Raw genomic sequence first — 14541 nt, 5'->3', positions numbered from 1 at the left:
TGGAAAGAGTCCAGCTTTTGGAATCCAGGGAGATGTATTACAAGGAGACTATCTCATTCCTAGCTCTGCCTCTTACTACTTGTATAATCCTGAATAAATTATTTCACTTCTCTGTGACAGCTCTATATCTAAGATTTGACAATCCTTTATATTCAATTTCACTGTTCTTTTACTGCCTCTCTTTGGGATCTATAATTTATTTTTTAAAATAGAACTTTCTCTACATTGTTTCTCTTTGGAATCTTTTATTTCTGAAAGTAGAACTTTTAGAGGAGGCAAAAAATTATGTCTTCATTGATTTACCCAGTTTAAGGATATATATGAGGCTATCTGCACAATCTTTTATTTCCTTTTTTAATCAATTTCTCTGTCACTAAACAAATGGTTATAAAACCCCCATTTTAAGTCTGAAATTTTTGTTTTACTTGCCCATTATGCTATTACAATAAAGCAGTCACAATTTTATCCAGAAAATGTGATGTTCAGGAGTGAAAGCAAGTAATCAAAAGAGGAACAAAACTGAGGATGTTTGAAAGAAGTGAAAAAGTAAAAACAAAAATAAAAACTTGGAAGATGACCTAAAAGGTAATTTTTAGAATAAAAGGTATGTCTGAAATGAACTTGTGTAAGCTCATGCCCTTTTCCATACAAACTGAAAAATAGTCAACCTGAATTCTTTCAAATATATTTTTTTTCTCATAGAACAATTGAAATGATATTTTACTTTTATCTCCACTGTCATTTTCATGTTCTCCACTTCTTCCATTTTCCTCCTCTGAATCCTCTATTTCCTGAATAGCGATTCTTTTCCCTTTGGTTGCTGGGGCAGATTCAGGCTGAGTCTTGTTCAGGTCTTTTTCAACTTCTGACAAGATTTTCTGTAATGTGATCTTCAAGTTAGGAAAATGTTTTGCAGTAATAAAAAAAAAAAAAAGCATTTTCAATCTTAAAAGTCAATAAAGAGAATCCTGTTAAGCCCAGTAGTATCAGAGAATCTCACAGTTATAAGAAACCTTAAGGGCCACTAACTCCAAACCCCTCCATGAAGCATGAATCCCTTCCTTAACATCTCTGCCAAGTGGCCAGGCAGCTAGTTTTTTAAAAAATACTTTTAGGAATTCACTCTCTGAGAAGGCTATCCTATTTAGGCACAGTTTAAACTGCAAGAAAGTTATATTGAACCCAAAATTTGCCTCTTTTTAACTTCTGCCCATTTGGTCCTGATTATGTCCTCTAAAGCAATGAAGAATATGAAAAAAAAGAAAGTCAAAGAGACTCAAAGTTAATTTCTCCTTCGTATGACAGCCCTTCAAATATCTGAAAACAGCTATCATATTCCCTTGTCTTTTTTAATAAGTTAAGAATACATAATGTTCTTCAACAACTCTTTGCCCAATGGAATTACTAGATGCTAAACCATTCCTGTTTCCCTCCTCTCAACTCAACCCAGTCCATCAATGTTTATTTTAAAATGTGGCATCTAGAATTGAACCCTGTGTTTTAGATGTTGTCTGTTCTGTGCAAAGCACAGGGAACTCTAATACCCTTTGCTCAGGATATTATATAGGAACATATGTATGGTGTGGCCTGAACCAACACTTTACAATAATGTCATGGAGGTGGGAGTGGGGTCTGATTTCATTGGCATATAGATTTCTCAGTGATGAAACACTCTTCCTCCCCAATTTTGCCTTTTGAAAATCATAAGAGTTAAGAGAATAAACTGGTGGTAGTGGTGGGAACTGAGAGATTAAGTATTTTACTCACAATCACAGTATCAGTATGTCTCAGAAGTAGGACTTGAATTCAGGTCTTATTGATTTCAAGAATGTTTAGCTATATACTATACCATGCTCTTTTATCATAGTATCATTACTACATTATAAATATAGCTTCATAGAATCTTAATCAACCAATCAGATGGTTTGTAAAAATAAGTTAACTAATAAGCCCCAAAAGGGTTAACTCCAATGGATCCTATCTGCTTATCATCACTATATAGCTTACTGGATATTCCAAAATATTATGCCTACTGAATTAATTAATCCTTTTAATGTTTTTTTACTTAATACTTTGATATAGGATTTTTTTGAATGAAGTAAATTACATTGTGTATAGTAATATCTCTACTTCTATTAATAAAACCTAATATTTTATTAAGAACAACCCAGATGGCTCAGTGGATAGAGTGCCAGGCCTGGAGTCAAGACCACTTGAATTCAAGTCCAGTCTGTTCAAAAAAGAACTTGAGTAAAAGAAGGCAAAATATATGACTTGTCCATTTACTCTAAAATATTACTTATATGAAGAGAGAAAAAATACAGAGCCCCACTTTTTCTGGAACTTCATTAGCTGCCAAGTTCCTTTCAATATAACTGATTTCCCACACACAAAGGTTCTTTTACTTCATTGAGTTAATTTCACAGAATCATGGAATCTCACAGGTCATCTCTATCAATTAACCAATGAATATGTAAGTGTTTACTATGTTCCAGGCACCATGCCATGTTCTGGGGATACAAAAAAGACAAGTCCTGCCCTCAAGGAATTTATAATCTGATAGAATGAGAAATCCCTCTACATTTGTTCTAGACTGAACCTCATTCAGACCAGTCCCTTTTTAGTTTAGAATGAAATTCAACAAAGATACACTTTGAAGACATTCCTGTAAAGACCTTAATTTAACAAGGCCAAGGTCTCCCACTGCATTCAGGGCCATCTCCTGATCTATGTCTGGCAATAGCCCCAGATGTTTCTAGAAAGTGAGACAGTGACTTCCATCATTTAAATTCAATTCACTTGAATGTCACATCACCTCCCTGATGGTCCTCCCCTCATGGTCCTCTTTGAGAACAAAGGACAAAGGAACAAGGAGTCAGTTGAACAAAGATCCCCTCCCTCCGAATTACCCTTAAGTGCCTGCCAGCCAAACATCAGCTTGTTACTGGAGTTTCTTGTGGCTGTTTTGTATTTAAGTGATTAGGAAGTGATGTCAATAGCCTAAGCTTTTAGTCTCAGGAGCCAAGTAAGGCTCCAGAGAATGGTTTTAATACCTTTTATGGAAAAACTAGCTTTTTAAAATATGGGAGCAGAAGGCTAGGATATTCTTAGCCTGACAAGCTGTCATTTAGCATTTACTTTGAAGACTTCCACTGAGCAGAAATTCACCAACTCCAGGATAGCCTAGTAGAATACTTTTAGATTGCTCTAATTGTTAGGAATTTTCTTTTTATGCTGAACCAAAATCTGTCTCTCTAACCTCCACCTTCTGCTTTTTTTGTTTTGTCCTCTAGGACTAAAAAAAATAAGTTTCCTTCTTTCAGAGAAAGCCATTCTTCATATTTGAAGAAAACTATCAAGTCTTGACTAGGCTAAACATTTCTAGCTCCTTCAACCATTCTTTGTGTGGTTGTCTTTAGCATCATGATTATTCTTTTGTATATGCAGGCCAGATTTTCAAAGTCCTCCCTAAAATGTAGTACCTAGCACTGAGGACAATATTGCAAGGCAAATCAGAGCTGGAATTACTTGCCCTGCCCTCCCTCCCTTCATAGATGTACCCCTGGGTTATGTCATTGGTACCTTTTTCTAAGATGACAACAAACTATTACTAGATTTGGTAATTCAAACATTTTTGAATCCACACAATTTTATAAAATCTATGTTGGGAAAATGCAGTACCCATAATTAAACTAGATTTTCAGCAAGGTATTTGGAAGTATAGCATGCTTTTCTTACGGAAAAAATGGAGAGGTGGAATAGTGGATAAAGAGTCTACTTGAGCCAAGAACAACTAGATCCAAATTCTCTACCAGTCATTTACTAGTTGTGTGACCCTAGGTAAGTCACCTCAGCTAATCCTTAGCTTCTTCATCTGTAAAATGAAAATATTTGTAGAAGTTACCTTATTGTTGTTTGTCCTTATTTGTCAAAAAGGACCATGACCTCAGGGAAGTGATGTCATGACATGCACTTGAGTTGCATTTAAGTGAGAGGGATGTGCAAGGTCAACTGCCTCACTTGCCCCTTTAAGGCCATTTGTGTCTAGTAGCCAGATATAGACAAATATATATATAAGGGAGGGAGGAGGAGGAGTTGAGAGAAATCCCCATTGCAGAGAAATCCTGACTGAGAGGTAGGTAAAGAGGGGTGTGGTCCTGTTAGGGAAATAGATGAGAGAAATAAAGAAGGGTTAACGCTGAAAAGAGAATGTCTTCTCAATGGGCAGAGGGTCCTCGCAGGCAGCTATGCGAAGGAGAGAGAGAGGTTCCTTGGCCTGGCATGTCCTGCTTTTGGCTCTACAAGAATGAGCCCCAAAGTTGCTCTTTTAAAGAGATCTGAGACTGAGGTTACTGTCCCCAGGTCTAGATTTCTAGTAGAATGGGACAGCTTACTGGGAGTGGTGGAGCCAATTTTCAGCTCAATAGAGATCAATAGAAATCTGGATCTCTATCTTGGGCTAAGTAGGACTCAACTAGTCCCACCCAGATAACAGAATGAAACCACTTATCTTGGCTCCCTGGGGCGGGTCTCTCAGGGGAGAGCTTCTCCAAGGGTTCAAGGAGTTTCTCAAGCATTCCTCCCCAAAGTAGGGGAGAAACAGTTTCAGGGTTCCTCACATCATTTTCATTAGAACAAAAGAAGTCCCTTCAGTAAAACTATGCATTTTCCTGGGAAACTCCTGTACTAGATCAAGTTCACCTAAAGGCAAAACCCAACTTTATAAAGGACATTTTCCAAGGGAACATCTCTCTCTCTCTCTTTTTTTAAACCTTCTTTAATGCAGAGATCTGCCCTGGTATTCTCTCCGTGTCATAAGTAATAGGATTAAAACAGGAACCCAAGAGAGGCCTTGTTGTTCTTTCCATAATCTCATTGTAGAAGTCAAGGCTGGCAGGTTTAGGGAGCCACTTAGGACCATGAACATGGCTCACAGGAGCCATCTTCTCTACAGAATGTGTTCATTTTTCAGTCAAATTTTCTGATGAATTATAACTATAAAGAAACAAACTACAGTGCTAGAACATTCCAAGTTCTGACCAGGGTGATCATCCTCAGATGCCTCCCTTGTTAATCAGGCTTCATTTTCCTGATCCTGAGCCAAACCAAGGCCATCCTCTGTTCTCACCTGAACACCCTCACCAACTCTGCCAAAACAGTAGCTAGGGTGCTGGACTTGGAGTCAGGGAGACTTGGACTTCATATCCACTTCAGGCCCTTACTAGGTGTATGACCCTGGACTATCCCTTAACTTCTGGCTCTCAACTGTAAAAGGAACTGCCTCCCAGGGCTGTTGAAAGATTAAATTAATTACAAAATGCTTTACAAACTTAAAGCGCTATAAAATTTTTATTGTTTTTGTTATAATAATTTTATTATTTCAGTGCAATTCATTAAGTCATCAGGAATCTCACACCATGTATTTTTGATCATATGGCTCACACTATTGGCATGAGCTACTTTTCTCTCCCTTCTTTGTAACCTTTCAGGGCATTTGTAATTACCCAAAGGAAAGCCTTTTTAGCAAACTCCTGGCTGCACAATCCTAGCTCTGGACATAGTGTACCATCAAAATTGTTTTCTTGTTCCATGTAGAACCTGGGGCACTCCTCAGCTCACATCTGGGTCTCCTAGAAAAGGCTACACCAGTTTCAAAGCATTTATCTGTTCAAAAATTGTAGCTTATGAGTCGCATGACAAAATTTTTATTTTTACTATCAGTCATAGGACACAAGTAGTTTAAAGCAAAGATATTGTACCATAAGAAAAGTAACAGTGAACTTGATACACACTACGTATGTGTGTGTACTGTTTTGTTACCTGAGAATTTCAACTAACTTGGAGGTGCCATTGAGAGGTAGCTGGAACATGTCCAGATTACTTAACATGAAGGTCTTTTCATCCCCTACACCTGAGATGGTATTGGGGCAGGCAAAGGATTATGCTTCCCATGTGTTTCAGTGAACATGCTTGTATATTTTGTTATTATACTATTTGAAGTAAATATTTGTGTATAAAAGCTAATTTGAATTTTAGTGGCTAATGGAACTAGGGTGCAAGAGACAACAACCTCATAATGATGGTGGGTTGGGAAGGTTAGACATTCTTCAATCCCCTAAAGAGTAGTGAGAACTCTGAGAAGGGTGAAATGCCAATATCTAATAAGGGTGGGGAGGGGAAGATGTTCTGTGTTGCAATATTGTTAGAGGAAATAATAAGCATATACTTATAGGGTACAAGGCTGAGGATTCTGAGTAGAGACTCATGTCTCTGCGGCTGTTCCTTGGTCTCAATGGTCTCATGGGGACCGCAGTCTCTGCGAGAGGTGGCCAAGTTTCTGCTGAGAATTACTCTCTGAGCGGTCACTGCCAACTGTATGGTATCTACAATTTTGTGGCTGACTCCAGACGCAGCTCCAATCAGAGTCAGGTTATAAAACTGGTCTCTGCACCCAGAGAGGTCCTCCAGTGCCCAGGACTGGACCAAGGATGCTGCCCTACAAGGCATCCTAACTTGGCAGTCCAGGATTTGGCCCTGGGATCATCTAACTGAAGGGGGCCACTCTCCTGCCTCGGCTTTACCACTGCTACTTCTAAGTCCTTAGCTGATGTGCTGCCTCTTGCCTACGAGACAGAGAGCACCATCTCTTTAGCTTTGGAACTTTCTGGGCAGGCAAAGCCTGCATGCCTCAAGTTTTGTGCTGCCCGGATATCTCCGCTGATCTCCAAGGTCACACCTCCAAACGCCTTTCAGATGCTTCAAAACGCTGTCCAGAAGACCTTGAAGTAAACCACACCCAACGCAGAGCTCATTATCTTTCCCCTAAACCCTTCTCTCAGAGGGCCACACCATCCTCCCAGTTCCCCCAGGCTCTAGGAGTCACACTGCATTCCTCAGATTCTCTTACCATCTGTCACAATTTCACCTTTGCAACATCTGTCCCATACGCCCTGCTCTGGTGCAGACCCTCATACCTCCCACCGTGATGACAGCAATAGCTGCTGGCAGGTCTTCCTGTCTCAAGTCTTTCTTCGCTCCAACCCATCCTCCATTCAGCCACCAAAGTGATTTTCCTAACCCATCAGTCTGACCATATAACACCCCCAGCCCAGTAAATTCTAGGGACTCTATTCTCCCTCCAGGATCACTCACAAAATGCTGTTTGGCATTCACAGCCCTTCTTAACCTATCTTATCCTACCTTTCTGCTTCTACCTTCTTTCCTCCCACATATATACTTCCGTCAGTGACAGACCTCCACCAACAGGACATCTTGACTAGCAGTCCCCACCATGCGCAAAACACTTGATTTCCCCATCTCTGTCTACTGGCTTCCTTTATGTCCCTGCTAAAAGCCTATCTTTTACGAAAATCTTTCCCAACCTCTCTTAATCCTAACACCTTAATTATTTCCAATTTGTCCTATATACTGCTTGCTTTGCATTTATTTTTTTTTCTAGGACTATCTTTTGCCGCTGATTCCCCAGTACATTTGGCACATAGTAGGTCCTTCTTAAATGTTTATTGACTGGACTAGCAAACTAGAGAAAACCTTAATGGCTTTTCTTCCCATACAGAAAATCTGTCAGTTTTATTAGCTTTAGCTTTAATGTGTATTTCTTCTTCAAATACTGATTCCTTACTCCAGGTACCCAGGTACCCAGCTTTTTAGAATATAGAAGAACCCCCACTAATTGGTACCATAAGGCTTTAATCCCCCCCCTTTTTTAAGTTTAATGTATTTTAGTAGCAAACTTATAGGAACAGCACAGAAGACAGATTAAAAATATATACATACAGGACAACTCAGAAAAGTATAGTGAATGGATGGAATGGAATGCATAATAAAAAAATTTATGAGCATTCATAATCAACAAATTTACTTATTTTTAAAAGTCCAAAATATTCAGAAAAAATAACATTTATGATTATAATAAAATTAGATGGTGGAAATCATTAAAGTATTTTTGATTAATTAATCTTTAGATTAATTAGAAAGAAGATGAGGAATTCAGGATGACTCCTGGGTTGGGAGTCTGAGGGACTAGGAAGATGGTATTACTATCTCAGTATCATGAATGCTTTATACTTTTTATTAATGGTCTTTTATATATTCACAATTTACAAATGAAAACAGAAAAAAATTTCCATTACCTGATCTTATCCCTATTTTCCCTTCAAAATCATTTACTTAGATACCTTTCAACCCTATTAGAAAAAACATCTAACATTCAAAACTACTAAGAGGAAGATGATTTTTTTTTTTTTTAAAGAATGAATGTTTCCCTTTACAATGGAGTTTTAAACACACTCTTCACATATGTGGTGGGCTGGCTGGATATCTTTTGGCATGACCAACACATTTAGTATGGAGAGAACATCAGCTGGTGTAGGCCTCCCTGGGTTCTTGCAAAACCCCAAATGCTGCACTCTGAAAGCACAGATCTGTTTTGAAGTCTGGAGCAATCTCATACAGCCAACACTGAAAGAGAAATGTCCCAGTCTTCCAGAACTTCAATGGACTTAAAGGTCCAATTTCCAGGACAGCCACAGTCCCTGCCCTGTAGCAATAAATTTTCTGGATTCCTCTAGTACAAGGAGCTGCTTCCTGGGTGCTCTAAAACCAGGGGATTTACCTACAGTTTGCTTAGTATGATTCATGCACATGTCTCCTCCTAGTAGCCCTGGCACTGGAGAGACTGATGTTCCTGGGGATCTCCTGAGGATGGCTGTCTGCTTAACTGTACCTAGCTGGCATTAGTTCTGAGGATGTCCTTCTAACAAGCTGCCATGGGCTCTCTGGGTTCAAAGCCCCCAGTTTTCTTAAACCAAAGATTTAGTTTCCTATTTCATTAAGTGAGAAGGGGGAGAGGCTCAGAAACAAAGCAGATTATTTTTATCTTCATACCTGACCTCATTCCCACTTATAATATATGTGTGTGTGTGTGTGTGTGTGTGTGTATAAATATACATATATACATACACACACACACACACACACACACACAGCGCTGTCAAGAAGCCACTGGACGTCTGGTTGATGAATTTCTGTTTGGTGAAATGCACCCATTTCAATCAGTCTGTTTCAGTTTATCTAATTCCTGTAGAAATGTATCATCCTCTGGTCTTTCTTTTGCTAGTTGGGACCAGGTGACCATTTCCCAGAACGCTTTGTAGACAGACCATCCTCTATGTTTCCTCAAGATCTTTCTGCCAGAAAGTTTTTGGGCCATTTAGTTTTCACTGAAAAAAATTCTATTAGAAGGGGAGGAAGAGAACAAGTATTTATTAATCACCTGCTATGTGCCAGGTACTGTGCTAAGTTCTTTATAAATATTATCTCATTAGGCTTCACAACAACTCTGAGAGATAGGTGCTATTATCCCCATTTTTCAGTAGAGGAAACTGAGGCAGATAAAGGTTAAGTGACCAATAAAAGTCTAAGACTGTATTCCTGATTCCAGGCCCAGAAACCTGGAATTAAAGCAATTCCGGAGTTTTACTCTCATCTGTCTCCTCTAGGCCTAATCTATATGGCCCAATTGGGCAACTGAGGACAGAAAAGACCTCATATCCTAAGTGGGGCCTCCGGGAATAAGTGAAACTCATCCAAATCATGAGGAATTTCTGTGCTCAAACCACTGATGGAGTACAACAATGGCTGCACCCAATTGTAGCTCCCGAGCTGCTAGGCTGTCTCAAAGAGAATGGCCACAGAATGCCCTTGCTTGCTAAAAGTCCTAAATTCACTACTCTATGAGGTAGAGGATGTCCACACACTGACTTTGCACTGGGCCTGTGCTTAGCCTGGCTTGGGGAGCTCTCAGCAGGGAGGTAGCAGATGCAGGGGGGGTGGGGACTGCTAAGTCCCCTCCAAACCTCCGACACACACTGACTGGACAAGCCACTTAACTGCTTGGTGACTTAAGCAACTCTCTAGAACGTTGAGTCACAGATCAAGTAAAAGAAAAGAGACCGTAAGATCACAGGATCACAGATCTGGGGAAAACAGGGGGATCAGTGAGTAGAGAGTGCTGAACCTGGGGTCAAAATTCCTAGTTCAAATCCAGCCTCAGACACTTTGCAACAGTATAATTCTGGGCAAGTCACTTAACCTCTGCTTGCCTCAATTTCCTCATCAGTAAAATGGGGATAATAATAATATCACTTACATCCCAGGTTTGTTATGAGGGTCAAATAAGATAACAAGTATAAAGCACTTAGCACAATGCCTGGCACACAGTGCTATATAAATGTTATTTGCTTTTACAGATAAAGAAATTTTGCCTAGAGAGATGAATTGATTTGTCTTTAAGTCATCCAAGGTGTGGGAGAGTTAGGATCTGAAGCCAAATCTTCTGACTACAAATATACTATTCTTTCCTCAACAGATGGACTGCAAGAAACTAGTAACACCACTTGAAAAGCAACTCCAACAATGTGTCTGTTGCTGACAGGTTAATAGTTTGTGTGTGTGTGCACATGTGTATTATGCATGTACATATGTGTATCATTTTTAAAAAATCTAAACATATATTTTCATCCTATTTCCAAAAATATATTTATATGCTATATTACTTGTGATACCTTTCAAACAGAGAATCTAGTCCTCAGTCTAAGTTTATTTGCTATGTTTGTTTATCCATTAGTTTTCTGACATTTTTATTCAATTCAGATTGTAAATTAGAGAAGCAAGAAGGAAATCATTTTCCTTACCTTCGCTATAGCATTGTCTGGTTCAACATTTAGCACTTTCTTCAAATCCTCTATTGCTTCATTGTACTTGTTTTGATGTTTATATGCAGTGGCACGTCGCATAAAAGCTGCAAATTTGCAAAAAATATTTTTTACACCATTTACACTGTTGATGCTCATGGCCTGTTTTGCCATTGAGGAAAGAATATAAGTAATACAAAACCATTAATAACATTATCACTAAGGTGTGCAAACACTACATAAGAACCCCATTTTCCCAGTCTTGATTTCTTTAACAAAAAAGCAAGGATAAGGATATTTTCAGAATATTTTGGTTCAAGTTTTAGCTTAGTTCATATTAGTATCTCTCTCAGTGCATGGTATAATTAGTGAAATTTTCATAGCATGTTCCAAAGTAATTGGCAAAAGTACTTCTGAATCAACATCAAGAAAGAGTCCTTGGATAACACAAGTATGAAAATAAGGCCATATCTAGGGGCAGACACTTTGATGAATAGAAGTTAATGGTGTACATACACATAGATACATAGACACAGATATAAATATATAGATATTTATTTATTTAGGTGAAGCAATGGAGTTAAATGGCTTGCCAGGCACTTTGATAAACAGACAGAGACAGAAATAGACACTTATTTGTTTCTGTATTTATTTATTTGAGCGAGGCAACTGGGGTTAAGTGACTTGCCCAGGGTCACACAGCTAGTAACTGTTAAGTCTTGAATTTGAACTCAGTTCCTCCTGACTCCAGGATAGATGTCTATTGTGCTATCTAGCTGCATTCTTCCTACCCCCAAATGAGAATAATTAGCTTAATGTGTCACAACTTTAACAGAACTGACAATGTCTTAGTGGAAAGTCATTCAGTGTGGAGTACTGAGTTAATACAACTGAATTCAAATCCTACTTTACATATATACTAGTATATACTAGCTATGTACCACTAGGGAAATCATTTAAATATTCTGAGCCTCAGTTCTTTCATCTACAAAATGAGAGAGATCCAGTTCTTCTAAGGTCTTTTGTAATTCTAAATCTACGATCCTATGAATTCCCTCAACTCAAGCCAAAAGAATGACTTCACTCTCAGTCCAGGTCACACAGCCAGCAAGTTGGGTCAGGATTTGAATCAAGATTTTCTAATTCACCTTTTTGTAATTAAGAATACATACAAGAAGGAGATAATTTACATCTAGACATTGCAAACACATAGATTTCACTGAAATTAATTTTTAAGGAGTCATGTTTATAAACTGTTTTACCTTTTAAATTTCCAGGTTCCAACTCTAACACTTTTTCACAATCTTGAAGAGCATTATCCCAGTTCTTTAGTTTGATTTCTGCTTGAGCTCTGTTATTATATGCAGCCACTGTGGGAGATACTGATATGCTCCTGTAATATTAAAAATAATTTATTTACCCAAATAGCTTAAATTGTTAGACACCAAAAGAATATGTGTATGTGTATATGTATACATATAATTCAGGTAAAATGGTAAAGCAATCTAAATAGACAAAAGCTAAGAAAATAAAAAATTCATATGCAATTAAGTTTTCAAGAAAAGTTTTTATTATTAAATATACTTGAGCACTAAAGCTTAGCCCAGAATATAGAGATGAGTAGGGACTACTTTACCCAAGATGGTTCATTAAAAATCCATTCAGTAGCCCACAAATGCCAAACAGATCTTTACTATATTTTTACTATACAGATAATTACTATAAAGACAATTTTCTAGTATAGAAGATAGAAGGATCAATTAGAACAAATAGTCTTCTTGTTTTCATTTCTTTACTAATAGAAAACAATCTAGAAGTGGACTACAAATCTTTGAAATAATGATCACGAGATCAACTGAATTTAAGACTTATGGGGACAGAGGAAAGAAGCCAACAGGATAAAGAAAATGAATTCTGAGAATTGAAATTTTATGAGCTTCATTCTAAAAACTAAGAAACAAAAGGGCCCCACAAATCTGGCTGCTATTCAAAAAAAGTTGTATGATGTTCTGGAACAAATTATGCATGTGTATAGAAATGATAAAGATAACAAGAGATTCATGTTAGCTATAAACTCTGAGAAGGAGAATTAAAGGCAGAAATAGGAAAGTAGTAAAAGGTGAAAATGAGTTCAGATTACTAAAATAAGTACAAAAGCACAGCATAGCTAAGACAAGATGAGAGACCTGATGCTGCTTGTGGTAGCCATCAACACATTCTGCTCAAATATATCATTTAAAGGAGAAGGAATTCAGAAATGTTATTGCTGTGATAGTTAAAGGCCTCCACAAAAGTCCTACTTGATCCTCCATTTGCTCTACCAAGGTCCTATCGGGCTGGAAAGTCTGAAGTACAATGACTCCAGCAACAGAACCAATCTAATAATCAAGGACCAACCTAACTAAGAGCAGAGAGGCTACACTGGCTGGAAGAAATGTGTAGGACCCCTGAAGAGCTTACATCATCTCTAGCTCCATGGCCACCAAGATACCATAGTGACATTTTTATGTCCATGGTGATATCACGGCTAAATCCTTGTACCCTGCCTGCTTGCCAGAAGCTGTTTTGACCACCATCTGTAGGTACAAAGCAGCAAAACTGAAACCATCTACACAGGTTGATTCAATGCAATGTATACTGTAAGGTTCATGATATCAAAAAACAATTAAAGTTTATGCTACTTAAAAAAAGGACTCCAAGGCCTTTCCATTTGAACTCTCCTACATGGGTTGTTTCTGCCTATTAGAATGACCTCCTCACCCCACATTAAGAGTAGGAACTGCCTCAATTTCCTAGTTGTTTCTCCAGTACCTAACACTGTGCTTGCCATATAATAAGTTGTTTCTCCAGTACCTAACACTGTGCTTGCCATATAATAAATGTTTCCATTAATTCATTCTGAGGCTTATTTATTATGAAGATTTTCTATAGAGTTTATAGAAGGGCATGGATAGGAATTTCACAGGATGAAAAGCATGTGCATGGGAGGAAGGATTACCTGTATTAGTGAGAACAAAGGAATAGAGACAAAAAGATGAAACTTCTTGGTGGTGAAATAGCTAAACTGAAAAAAGGCCAACTGGAATATACAACTTAAATTTTTTTCCTAAAATATGGTCCAATTCTTCCTGGCTACCAAATATAGGTACTGCTGAATGAGAGTTGTGAATGCTTAGATCAAACTTTTGATCTTTACCACCATCCCAGTGTTTTAATTAATTAAATTAGAAGCAGTATGGTTGGTTCAATGTTAGTCAATAAACATTCTATGTGCCAGATACCATGCTAAGTGCTGGATCTATAAAAAGAAGCAAAAGCCAGTTCCACCCTTAAGAAGCTTACAATCTAACAGGGGAGCAAATGAGAAAATAAATATGTATCAAAAAGCTACATATAGGATAAATACGAAATAATTAAGAAAGGTAAGACATTAGAATTAAAAGAGCTGGGAAAGGTTTCCTTAGAACAGTGGGAGTTAAACTCAAATAGCAAGAAAACCACCATCATCATTATCTATGTTCCACTGTATCTTAACTTATTTTTAAAAACATTTCCCAATTATGTTTTGATTTGACTCAGGAAATGCTGTTGGCAGTGACGCCTCTAAACTGTGTAGCTTGTTTGGGGGTGGGGTGGGGAATGAGAGGGGGAAAAAGAATTAAGTAAATAAGGTATACAGCAGAGTACCAAAGAACAATTTACAAGGCAGAAAAGAAAAAATGGACATTTATGAATATAATTTCTTCTAACATATACGCTTCTCAGACTGAGAAGCGTATACTTCTCAGTATATGTTAGAAGAAATTATACACTAATATATACACTA

At 37.9% G+C, this 14541-nt stretch overlaps 1 protein-coding gene across 4 annotated transcripts in view; it reads right to left on the bottom strand.

The window, feature by feature from the left end:
* SPAG1 (sperm associated antigen 1) overlaps positions 1-14541 on the bottom strand; it is a 77060-nt gene that overhangs the window by 31271 nt on the left and 31248 nt on the right. For 3 of the 4 annotated variants that reach the window (XM_031947053.1, XM_031947051.1, XM_031947052.1), the window contains exons 8-10: positions 11978-12108; positions 10716-10822; positions 725-890 (exon numbers count right to left, since the gene is read on the bottom strand). In XM_031947053.1, coding sequence (XP_031802913.1) covers positions 725-890; positions 10716-10822; positions 11978-12108 — 404 coding nt within the window. The remainder of the gene's footprint in view (positions 1-724; positions 891-10715; positions 10823-11977; positions 12109-14541) is intronic. The other variant, XM_012541737.2, reaches the window with a different exon arrangement.

This window comes from Sarcophilus harrisii, chromosome 1 (assembly GCF_902635505.1).
Source record: "Sarcophilus harrisii chromosome 1, mSarHar1.11, whole genome shotgun sequence".
Lineage (NCBI taxonomy): Eukaryota > Metazoa > Chordata > Mammalia > Dasyuromorphia > Dasyuridae > Sarcophilus > Sarcophilus harrisii.
The sequence above is the reverse complement of the archived record's forward strand: the minus strand, read 5'-3'. Positions and strand labels throughout refer to the sequence as shown.